Genomic DNA, 12,228 nt, shown 5'->3' with positions numbered 1-12,228 from the left:
TTAAATGTATTTTCTGTGTTACATGGAAATTTATTATATGTAAAACTGTCCCTCCCGATAAGAAAATTGTCCCATCTAGATAAGCATTGTTTGAAGAAAATTATGGTATATGTAAGTACATTGTGGTGGGATAAACTTCCCCTACATTCGTTCATATCTAAAGGAAACCTAAATTGCCCCTGAATGTACGCCTTCTGAGCGCGTGCGTGTATATGACAAATACCTACGACAAATTCGGTTGACAACTGAATTTGTCACGTAATTTGATTTGTTATGATGTACAAATCGTAGTTTTTACGTTTTTATTTGTTAATTAATGATTTTAATGTATTTTAGTTACAAGTTTTTTTTGTTTGGATTATCTTTGAACAAGTGAGTGACAAATTTTATAACTACGAGGCAGTAATGGTAAGAGAAGTACAGTGCATTATAACCAATCATTTATTTAGAAACTGTTATGAATTTCCATTGTTCTTAAACAAATTATAGCACAATTATTATGATACTGAATATGTTCTAAACTTTCTATATGCAGCAAGTTAACGTGTGTAGTTTGCATGTACGCATATGTGGATAAATCAGTTAGATAATTGTAACCTAAAGTAAATGATTGTTTAATGATTATAATTTTTTATACAAACGGTATTATTATTTCTTCAAACTAAATGCGAAAGACATAATTATGGTTATATGAGATTGTTTGGTGACACACATTTGTTTATGTTCAAGTACAAGAAATACATATACACAGTGAGTATCTATTTTTATTTTCACTTATTTTTAGTATTTAGTTTTATTATGCTGTTTTTTACCCTTTTCAATTATATTTTCTACACAGCACATTATAAAACAAAGTAAAATTGATAGGCCACAAGTTATTTTCTTGTTTAAAGTTTTTATTATGTAAGAATATAATAAATAATAGTTATTGTTAAATGTTTTATATTATTGTGTTAATTTTTTAACATATTGTTAGTTTCAGCTCAAATATTGATCCTGCTATTTTTTAAAAGAATAAACCTTTTAATAATTACATAACAAGTATTTTGCTATTTTGAAATTAATAAATCAGTATCATTTTCTCTGTTGTTTCAACTCTTTATGATTATAGTACTTAGTTTTTTAATTATTTCTAATATTATAGTTGCAGAATTTACAAAACCTGTTTAATGAATACATATTAATTACATATTAAATTATTTAGTATGTTTACTTTTCCTGTTTTTGTTCAAAAATTGATTTAAATATTTGTTTTATGCTATTGATATTTCAGAGTGAAAGATGCCAGGAGAACCATCTGCAACTGCTGGAAATAAAAGTTCTGGAAAAATCAAACGTATTTCAATTCCAAGAGTACAAAGCAGTACAGATACAGAGTTACAGTCACAAAGCGGATCTACTCCATTGCAGCCAAATGCACAGCATTATGCAGCTTTTCGAACAGATCTTGATGATAGTGTATTACCACCAGCTTTACGATGTCGATTGTTTGACTTGTTTCAGCAGATAGAAAAAGAGTTTGAAGCTCTGTATGCAGAAAATTTAGGATGTATGAATTGAACACTATTTGTTTTATATTAGTAGTATTTGATTAATTTTAATATATAAGACATTTCATCATAAATGTTATAGTATATTGGAAAATAGATAAGAAAATAGAAAATTGTTATATTTCAATATAATAATTGAAAAATAATATTTGTAATTTTAGTACAAGAAAAAATAGATGCCCTTAATGAGAGGCTTGACAGAGAATGTTATGGTTCTGGAGAACGAAGTTTACCTATTGGAGATGTTGCAGACTTTCCAGATACGAAAAGTTTCTCCAAACAAAAATGTAATAATGCTTGTAATTATGATACATCTGTTAGTTTTTTAAATAATTATTAAACTGAATTATTTGGATGTCAGGATTTAATATTAATGCTATTTTTTTGTAATATTAATGCTATAAATTTGATAAAAAATATTGTTAGAAACTTAATCTTACACTTTGCTTTATAATATATTGTAATTCTTTTGCTGAAATTTTATTTTTCAGCTATGGCGGGGAATTCAGCACCAAAGACAAAAACAACTTCTAATAAGTTGAAAGCTCAAACCAGTAAAATAGTTTCTAGCTTTAAAACGCCAACAATGACCTGTAGCATGCAGAGAGAATATTCTGGGCACCGAGATGGTGTTTGGGAAGTTTCTGTTGGAAGATCAGGTCAAATCATTGCTACAGCCTCTGCTGATCACAGTGCTAGAGTCTGGGCTGTGGATAGTGGACGTTGTCTTTTACAATATATTGGTATATATTAATGTTGCTTATTAATTATTTTAATAGATTTTTAATCAATTGTTGATATTCTGTTATCGAAATATTTAATCTAATACTTGAATTAATTAAAAAAAATTTTTTAAATTGCTCGATTTGTAGGTCATTCTGGTTCTGTTAATTCTGTGCGTTTTCATCCAACAAAGGAATTAGCACTCACATCCAGTGGAGATAATTCTGCTCATGTATGGCAAGCTGCCGTTGATTGGGATTTTCCTAAGCGGCAGAATTCATCTGAAGAGCTTTCAGGATTGAATACTGACAGAAACCCTAGTAATGTAATTACTGTAAATGAGGAACAAGATGAACCTCCCACTCTAAGGTAGTTCATACCTGAGTTGTTATTTATTTTTTTATTTGATATGTTTGATTAATGTGATCAAAAATTTGATGAAACCTTACAGAACTCCAGTACGAGAATTGTTAGGTCACACAGGTGTTGTAATGGCCGCAGATTGGTTACCTGATGCAGAACAAATTGTGACTGCTTCTTGGGATAGAACCGCAAATTTGTATGATGTAGAAACTGGAGAGATTATTCATACATTATGCGGGCATGATCAAGAACTTTCTCATGTTTCGACTCATCATACTCAAAGACTTTGTGTTACTTCAAGCAAAGATAGCACTTTCCGCTTGTGGGATTTCAGAGAACCTGTTCACTCAGTTTCTGTTTTCCAAGCACACACTGAGTAAGTTAACTCTCTATTATATTTGCACTATGTATAAATACATTTTTATAAAATATTCTTCTAATTTTAAACATTAAAACATACCATTTTATTTTGCACATTATATACTTTTTGGTTAATCTTAGAGTCTAAAGTATTGTACAATAAAATTTTGTTTTATATAGGACGGTAACTTCAGCTGTTTTCACGCGTGAAGATAAAATCGTTTCAGGATCAGATGATCGAAGTGTAAAGATATGGGAATTGCGAAATATACGAAGTCCTTTAGCTACAATTAGAGGTGACAGCGCTGCTAATAGATTATCAGTATCAAGTACTGGCATTGTTGCAATTCCACATGATAATAGACAAATTAGATTGTTCGACCTTAGCGGTCAGCGATTAGCTAGATTGCCTAGAACAAGTAGACAGGTGAGTTAAAATTTAACAAGGAATATCAGTAATTATGATTTATTTAATTTCATAATGATTACTTTATTTTATAACAATGTTCACATATATACATTTAATATAATGGAGAAAATCATATATGTATATACAGACTAATATATGTACAACTATTATTTTATATAATCACAGTATAAATGTAATTCAGTAATTATAATTATGAATTACTAAATATGAAAATTAATTTAATTTTAGGGTCACAGAAGAATGGTCTCTTCAGTAGCTTGGGCAGAAGATAGTGGGGTCTGTAACTTGTTTTCTTCAGGTTTTGATAGATTAGTCCTTGGATGGAGTATTGTACCTCTTAAAGAATGTTAAATATATATTACAAATATAATGTATTTATTTAGTTTAACTTAATGTTATTTCACTATAAATAAGATTATAAAACCAAACTGAATTGAAAATAAATAATTAAACTAATTTTAAGGCTTCAAGTGTTGCAGTGAAAAAGATAGATGAGTAGTTGTAAATTACTATTCCCAGTTCCAAAATAATCAACGATTCCATTTTCCCACTATTGGTACACACTGAAATTGATTAAAATCGAGGTAAATGACTTTTGGCAATTATATTTGCCTTATTTGTTTATATTTTTGTATTATAAAAAAATGCTATTATATTTCTGTCAATTTCTCTATTTATTTATTATGATGCAAACTAATTTCTTACCTGAGTAAGCAGTGAGCATACAGAGAAGAGTATATCCCAAGATGAGGAAATAATGAGGCGCTAGAAAAATGTGTCCCCACGTGATTTCTAATAATCCTAATAATTTTCCAGACCCACCTATCACTAAGGCTTTTGTTAAATGGATCACACTGCACTCATTTGAGTTTTTTTTATAAAAATACCACTTAATTTTGGTCAGAAGAATCACAACAAAAATGAAAGAAGCGAAAGAGAAAAAAGTCTGCAGTAGAATTAAATAAAGATTACAATTTTCTTCAAAACTAGATGGATACGTTCTCGATATTTCGACAGATTTTTTGTTATTTTTACACAAGGAGAGGCTTCGAAAAGACTCAATGAGCCAAAGAATTATCAGAAGTTTCCAACAAGATTTAAGATCACAGTTGTACAGCAGATGTCTGTATGCTTTTTTTTCGAGCAGTATTAAATCGACTAAGATTATCACAGGGTCGTATTCGATGTACTTGTCGGCCGTATGGCCACATGCATCCTGAAACGAATAAAGTTTAAAAATCGTAAAACTATACAACGAATAAATTCGTTTATTACTTATACGCAAATCTGTCGATTAAAATGATCAATTTCAAATGTATATAATTTTTATTTTAAAAACTGATTCTAATATTACAAATATAAAATTTCAGCTTTATAAAATAGAGAACATTAACAACAGTTAAATGTTAAGAAAAAAGGAAAGCATTTTATGCTCCATTTTTTTAAACCTTGAAGATTTACTCTCTTGGAAACTATTCAAGCTTGAAGGCTAAAATTTTATAAAGCACAAGTTCTTGGTATTGTGATTTAGTTCAAGAAGGTTGCAAAAAGATAATACAGTTCATAACTTTTAAAGGACCTTTTACAGCAGCGATAAAAACTAATTCATTATTCAAGTTTTCTTCTTTTTTTAAGATAAAGAAGCACTTTTTTACCATTATTTATGCAGGAAATGAAAAGTGATAAGTTTGACTTTTTGAAATGTAAATTAAAATGATAACTGTTTCAAATTATCTGAAGGAATATTTTTAACCTTTGTACATATATGTAAATTATCTTTTAACTCTTATATGTACATAAATTTTTATATAATAACAGTACATACACATTTTAAGAGTTTTAAAACATTTGGACAATATCTTCTGTAAAGTTCTTCCACTTCAGCTCCACAAGTTACACAGTGATACATCACACAATTTCTTCTTCCCTTCAATATTTTATATTAAATGTTTACATACAATCTGCAATTAAATACATTATAACATCAAATAAAATTTTATTTACATATTTTATGTTAATATTTAAGACAGAATAAATTGTTGTTATCATGTCATTTTGATAAACAAATATTAATTATTTATTAGTTTATTAAGAATATAAAAAATTGTAGTATATCTAAAAAACATTGTTTCATTGTAAAATTTAAAATAAAAATTAGAAAATTAATAACATTCCATAAGTAAAACAATTATTATTAACTTATTAGTGAATTTCATTAACTTCTTTTATACAATAAAAATAATTTTTTTCAAATTAATATTCAATAAAACCTAAGTAGTATATTCTGCTACTCGATTTTGTAAAACACTATAACTGATGTCAATATCGATGACAAAAATGAAAATTGAAATCGTTATGTAAATTGAAATCGTTATAGATAACTATAATGACTACGCAATATCATTCTATCTTTCTAGTACTTTCATTTTGTTTTTCAATTAAAGATAATTTTGAATTTTCAAAAGATATCCGTATCTTCCATGACTTTACAAGAATATTTAAGCAATTTTTTAGCGGAGGTTAAATTCCTATATATAATATATAATTATATTTATTATCATAAATAATAGAATCGTCTTGTAACTACGTAACGATTATCCATCAATTGAAGAAACAGAGTGTATATAAAAAGTATTAATACGATCTTCTATTTCAAGGTCATTGCAACAAGCATGGAATTTTTTTATCTCTAATAACTTTTCAGTTTCCAACACTTCCTGTAACAAAAATAAAATCTCGAAATTACGAATGAACGAACTTTCCGAATAGAAAGCTAGAAATTGTCCCAGATATCGAATACATCGAGATAAAGGACGGGTGAATGTTTCAGGTGAAATGCATCGCGGAGGAAACAGCGTTCGAGTCTCAGTTCCCTGCCTACATTCCTCCAGGATACAATGGACAAGAACAACGCTATTTTACTTCCCAATGGACAATTAATGCCAATGCTTGGCTTTGGCACGTGGCAGGTACAATTATTGAACTTAAAATTTATTTTATAAATTCTTTTATAAATCTGTAAAAATTGTTATTTTTAACTTAATATGATTAATATAAAACAGGATTCTTAATGTCGTTAAGATTCCTATATACGAATCGATAACGTACGTAATATATAAAAAAAATATACAATTTTAATATTTTTAGTGTTTAGATTATTTTTCCTAAAGTATTATTATTATTTTATCAATTTTAATAACGGCCGCTTTTATGTGACGTGATATCTTTACCGCGAAATATTTTATACTTATAAATAACTGTGAATGTGTCAAGTAATCATAGAAAAATAGTTTTAAAAATCTATTTTATGCTTTTATAATATACTGTTTGATTGTTAGTAAATAAATTGGTAAGTGAATAAGATCGATTATATACGCAAAAATTCGATATACTTTTGTGTTCATTATATTCAAATAATGATACATATGTCGGTAAATGACAATACTACGCATTCAAGATGAAAAATAATGTAATTTGTAACTACAAGTTGTTTTACTAATTTTGATTCAGATCATTATCTACAGAGTTATTTATAGATCAAAAGTTAGCCGATTAAATAGTACGCGGTTGCACTTCACAGGTGCGTAGTATACCATGAGGGTCCCCGCGATTAAAATTTTATTTTAATTTTTCTAAATAGGAAAATTTTTAATTGTATTTATATATGAGTTCTAAAGTAAAGTTTAATCGTAAATCCAATTACGATTGCTAACTTATATCCTGCACATAACATTATATAATGTTAATGTTAATGTAAATGCTTAAGTATGACTAAGGATAATTATACAAAAAACTACAGAGTCTACTAACGTAAAAAATGATTACATAAACAAGTTTTAATTTATATCAAATATCTTAAATATTACAAATACAACCATTATACTATTATTAATAATTAATTATATTTATATTGGGTGAACTAAAAATGTAAAATATATTTAATTCTACTATTTAACAAAAATTAAAAAGGAACTAGTTCTGTACATGTAACATTTGTATAAAAATAAAAGTTTATACTCAATATATCTCAGATTTAAATGAATCAGACTTTACTAGTATGTGTAAGATGTGTTTAAAAAATATATTTTGTAATAATGAAGTATTGTAGAAACCTGGTTCTTTGAAAATCAAGAATAGCCACATAGATCACCTGCAGTAGTTAATAGTTAATACTCCTTTCAATCAAGTTTTAATGCTTTCACTGTTCTTCGTTGATAAAATAATGAGAAATCTCAAGGAGAGCCAAGATATGTACTTTCCATGATTAATACATCTTTCGTAATAATATTAATCTAGCCATTCTCTTAACTAATGTATTAAGCTACCATTTCATTGAAACCATGTACATTGACAACAAAAGAATAGAATGTACTGATAAAGTGTTATTTAAAAACAATATTTTTTATTTTTTAAAACATGTAGTTAATCTTTGTAGTAAAAAGTAAAATCCCAATAACATAATGTTATAAATTCAAACAGTAAACATGTCTAGAAGAATTAAATTCTTTAGTAATTTATTATAAAGTTGCATTGTAAAGTATTAAACACAAACTTTTGTCCATTGGTTTATTATTAAATTTGATCAAAGTTCAACTAAATTAAGTTTAAAATTACAATTGAATGCAAATAATATGGAGTGTAATTTTTTTTATTATTTGTTAGAGTTTTTGTTTAATGTATACAAACCCTTATGATATATGAATACATATCAATTCCTAACCTTACTCCTATTACTTATTACTAATTCTTGTTTACTGTTTAAACTCGTTATAGTTTCTATATTTTTATCTCAAACTCCAAGAACTTTCAATGTATAATATGTAACTTTATATTTAGAAAAAATAGTACCTTATTATAGGTTATACTTTCTCGTCAATTTAAACTTGTTAACTTTCTATTACAATTTACATATTCTTTTTTGCACTAATTGCACAATTAAAACAGAACATAATAAGACTCAGTAAAAAATACATTAACTACATATATGATGAACTAAATAAAAGTAATTATCATCTTGTTAAAAGTAAAGAGTTTGCTGTTGAGGTTTTACTCAATTATCTTAATCATCTGACATAGAAGACGTTGCAGCTACAAATAAAATAGATATTATTTTTTTTATATATTATAAAACATTCTGTTGTTAAGCTGACTATTTCCATTATCTTTTTTAACTGCAAGATATATGTGAAAAATACTACTACTACTCAGCTTATAATAGGATTAGTCAAGTTAGCAATTATCAAAATAAAAGTACCATAATGGAAACAAATTTTGTAATTTTATATTTTTACAAATATTTAGAATGCAAACATTCTAATCACTTTTACTAATAATTACTGTTATTTATACTTATCAACCACCGGTTATTAAAGACTGTAATATTTTTTAACAAATTAAATTTCAAAATTGTAATTAAGGAGGGAAAAAATCTTAATAAAATTGTTTTGTTTAAGGCAAGTGAAGAGGAATTGATGAATGCTTTGGATGTTGCTTTAGAAGCTGGATATAGACATATTGATACAGCGCCAGTATACTACAATGAAAAAGCAATCGGTAAAGTCCTCAAAAAATGGTTTGATTCTGGAAAACTTAAACGGTCAGAAATATTCATTGTTACAAAGGTAATATTCTATACTTGGAATTAAATACAAATTTTACTGCATTGTTTATATGAAGTACTTGCAATTATTACAAGCTGTATTAAAATATTAATTTGTAATTTTGTTTAATTATATTTACAGCTTCCTCCAACTGGAAACAGACCAGAACACGTCGAAAAACATATTAAAAAGTCCTTGCAGGATTTGCAACTAGATTATTTGGATCTTTATTTGATTCATACACCATTTGCTTTTGAGGAAGTTGGAGATGATTTACACCCTGTCGATAAAGATGGAAATATACGAATAGACCCAACTACCGATAGCGTAAAGGTTTGGGCCGAAATGGAAAAACAAGTGGAAAGTGGTCGAACTAGAGCAATCGGATTGTCAAATTTTAATATCAAACAAATCGAGCGAGTTTTAAACAGTGCGAAAATAAAAATTTCTATGTTGCAAATTGAATTGCATGTTTATTTTCAGCAACAAGAAGTAGTAAGTCATTTTATAAATTATCTGGTTTTAAACAATTTTTTAATTGAAAATTAAAACTTCTAAATTTTTAAGAACCCAATTTTCTAAATTTCTAAGTTAAAAATATAGCTGTAAATTAACTTCTTCAAATTATGTTTATACTTAATATAAATATGAATGTTCATGTTTATTTGTTAACTATATGTTTACATTATAAATTCTTCTATTAAATTTAATATAATGTTTTGCAGGTAAATTATTGCAAAAGTAAGAATATTCCAATAACAGCTTACTCTCCACTTGGAACACGAAATTTTGTAAAGCTGATGAAGAAAACAGAAGAAATCCCTGACATGCTACAAAATGATGTAGTCTTAGAGATAGCAAAGAAGCACAAGAAAACAGCTGCACAAGTTTTATTGCGATACATTCTGCAAAATGGAATTGTAGTCATTCCAAAAAGTACTAATCCCCAGAGAATTAAGGAGAATACACAGTTATTTGATTGGAAGCTTGAATCAGAAGACATGGCAAAATTAAAAGGTCTTGATCGTGGGGAATCTGCTAGAATTTGCGATTTTGATTTCTTTAAAGGAATTCAACAACATCCTGAATATCCCTTTTAAACGTTTTACAACATATAATATTAACAATGAAATGAATAACATACAGCTTTTAATTAATGTTACATAATACATAGTTATTTTTGTTGTTATTTTAAATAGAATATTTTATAGAACATACAAATTAGATATAGTATTCAAAACCTATGAAATTTTAAAAAATTTGTTATGAAATATCTTATTTTTAAACTTAAAGCATCTTATGAATCTTTAATTTTTTTAATATTTTATTCTTCAGTATTTTTATGCAGATACGTATTGTAGTCTACAGTTTCACAGATTTTATAATAATTGTTATTGTTTATGTTTTATTATAAGGCAAAATCGAAGCAGAATAAAGAGCATTGTTAAAAAAATGTCTGTGTTGTTATTTCAATATCATGTTCATTAGTTCTTAATATATCATAGACTACATTACATAGAAATATTTATAAAATAATTTAATTAAAGAAAAATTAGATTTAAATATTTAATTGCAACCCCTTGTGTAGGCAACCAGATACTTATATTTTTATTTGTCTTCAATAACCTTTATGTTCTTATGAAAATACTAGTGAAGTAATTTAGATTTTTATTATTCTGACATTTTTATGATTTACATTTACCAAATCAATTTGTATTCAAATAAATTTACTTGTTATTAAAGTTTCTTACGCAAGAATTAAAACGAACATTCAAATACCGGATGTGAGGATTAGTTTCGACTTATCGAATCGTTTTTAACCTGGTAGTTTCGAGAGGAACGCTCATTCTTTCTTCCGTAACCGTAGATAGAGGAAAGAAATAACGTAAGTAGGTTATACATTATTTTTATTTAATTCCGTTATAAAAATGATCATCTAATATATTTTCTGAATGTTTTTGTAAATGTAAAAAGCACTTAACAAAATAAACTTATAATTTAATTATTTAACTAAGTGTATGTTATAGTTGACAAAGCCACGTGTTCAGAGTAAAGTACGACGAACTATTGTAAATTTTTTATTTGTTTATATAATTTCTATCAAATTAGTTTAAATAATAGATTAAAAAGTAGATTAAATATGTATTAATTTTATGATTAATAATGCAACTTAACATTTTTTAAAATATTATAGAATGGCGGACAATGCTCCAGCCAACCGTGGAGGTTTCCGAGGTGGATTTGGATCTCGTGGAGGTGATCGTGGAGGTCCAAGAGGTAGAGGACGCGGAGGTAGAGGAAGAGGCCGTGGCCGTGGACGTGGTAAAGAGGATAGCAAAGAATGGATTCCAGTAACCAAGCTTGGCCGTCTTGTCAAAGACGGTAAAATTGAATCGTTGGAACACATTTATCTCTTCTCCTTGCCGATCAAGGAATATGAAATAATTGACAGATTTCTTGGACCTGAATTGAAAGATGAAGTTCTGAAAATTATGCCTGTACAGAAACAAACTCGTGCTGGTCAACGTACACGTTTCAAGGTAAATACATTATTATTTTTTCCAAAAAGAAAATATATTAATAATTTTGATTAATGTTACAGGCTTTTGTGGCCATTGGTGACTACAAAGGTCACATTGGTTTGGGTGTGAAATGTTCTAAAGAAGTAGCCACTGCCATCCGTGGTGCTATAATTTTGGCCAAACTGTCAGTGGTGCCAGTACGTCGTGGTTATTGGGGAAATAAAATTGGTGATCCTCACACTGTACCCTGTAAAGTAACTGGCAAATGTGGTTCAGTTCAGGTGCGATTAATTCCGGCACCAAGAGGTACTGGCATTGTCTCTGCGCCTGTACCTAAGAAACTCTTGCAAATGGCTGGCATAGAGGACTGTTATACATCAGCTAGAGGATCCACGTGTACCCTTGGTAACTTTGCTAAAGCTACATACGCAGCAATTGCCAAGACCTATGCGTATCTGACACCAGATCTCTGGCATGATCAGGCATTAAGAAAAGCACCATATCAAGAATTTGCAGATTATTTATCCAAGAACCACAGAGCTGTGGGAGGACAAAGACCTGCTGAGGTTGTTTAAACAATAAACCTCCATACACAATGTACCTGATTGTACTTTTCTTCCCCCTCATACACTTACCCTACCCCAAAGTATAAGTACTATCCTATCCAATTAGACTGAAAA

At 28.1% G+C, this 12,228-nt stretch overlaps 4 protein-coding genes across 10 annotated transcripts; 3 read left to right on the top strand and 1 right to left on the bottom strand.

The window, feature by feature from the left end:
- Positions 1 to 185: 185 nt before the first annotated feature.
- Positions 186 to 3,882, top strand: Wdr37 (WD repeat domain 37). Of its 3 annotated transcripts, none has more exons than XM_012294126.2 (9): positions 186 to 408; positions 730 to 750; positions 1,274 to 1,549; positions 1,712 to 1,837; positions 2,042 to 2,293; positions 2,423 to 2,642; positions 2,725 to 3,012; positions 3,177 to 3,423; positions 3,655 to 3,882. In XM_012294126.2, exons 3-9 carry the CDS (start codon positions 1,282 to 1,284, stop codon positions 3,775 to 3,777), a joined length of 1,524 nt encoding a protein of 507 aa, XP_012149516.1. In that variant the 5' UTR covers positions 186 to 408; positions 730 to 750; positions 1,274 to 1,281; the 3' UTR covers positions 3,778 to 3,882. The 3 variants fall into 3 exon arrangements, with proteins under 3 accessions (XP_012149516.1, XP_012149513.1, XP_012149517.1); XM_012294123.2 differs by having other exon boundaries at positions 187 to 408; positions 536 to 750; XM_012294127.2 differs by lacking the exon at positions 730 to 750 and having other exon boundaries at positions 187 to 408.
- Arv1 (ACAT-related protein required for viability 1) lies at positions 3,783 to 8,635 on the bottom strand. Of its 5 annotated transcripts, XM_076534767.1 has the most exons (5): positions 8,275 to 8,635; positions 6,019 to 6,143; positions 5,252 to 5,387; positions 4,132 to 4,642; positions 3,783 to 3,989 (listed from the first exon to the last, which is right to left on the bottom strand). In XM_076534767.1, exons 3-5 carry the CDS (start codon positions 5,333 to 5,335, stop codon positions 3,874 to 3,876), a joined length of 711 nt encoding a protein of 236 aa, XP_076390882.1. In that variant the 5' UTR covers positions 5,336 to 5,387; positions 6,019 to 6,143; positions 8,275 to 8,635; the 3' UTR covers positions 3,783 to 3,873. The 5 variants fall into 5 exon arrangements, with proteins under 5 accessions (XP_076390882.1, XP_012149518.2, XP_076390883.1 ...); XM_012294128.2 differs by lacking the exon at positions 6,019 to 6,143 and having other exon boundaries at positions 8,275 to 8,634; XM_076534768.1 differs by lacking the exons at positions 6,019 to 6,143; positions 8,275 to 8,635 and adding an exon at positions 8,113 to 8,246.
- Positions 6,263 to 10,364, top strand: LOC100879132 (1,5-anhydro-D-fructose reductase). Its single transcript, XM_003707056.3, has 4 exons — positions 6,263 to 6,395; positions 8,880 to 9,047; positions 9,168 to 9,521; positions 9,752 to 10,364. The coding sequence occupies exons 1-4, from the start codon at positions 6,324 to 6,326 to the stop codon at positions 10,124 to 10,126; spliced, it is 969 nt and encodes a 322-aa protein (XP_003707104.1). The 5' UTR covers positions 6,263 to 6,323; the 3' UTR covers positions 10,127 to 10,364.
- Positions 10,365 to 10,772: 408 nt separating this feature from the next.
- LOC100879021 (small ribosomal subunit protein uS5) lies at positions 10,773 to 12,148 on the top strand. Its single transcript, XM_003707055.3, has 3 exons — positions 10,773 to 10,911; positions 11,221 to 11,566; positions 11,629 to 12,148. Exons 2-3 carry the CDS (start codon positions 11,222 to 11,224, stop codon positions 12,121 to 12,123), a joined length of 840 nt encoding a protein of 279 aa, XP_003707103.1. The 5' UTR covers positions 10,773 to 10,911; position 11,221; the 3' UTR covers positions 12,124 to 12,148.
- Positions 12,149 to 12,228: the final 80 nt, after the last annotated feature.

This window comes from Megachile rotundata, chromosome 8, assembly GCF_050947335.1.
Source record: "Megachile rotundata isolate GNS110a chromosome 8, iyMegRotu1, whole genome shotgun sequence".
NCBI lineage: Eukaryota > Metazoa > Arthropoda > Insecta > Hymenoptera > Megachilidae > Megachile > Megachile rotundata.
Note: the sequence above shows the minus strand (reverse complement) of the source record. Positions and strands in the feature narration are given on the sequence as shown.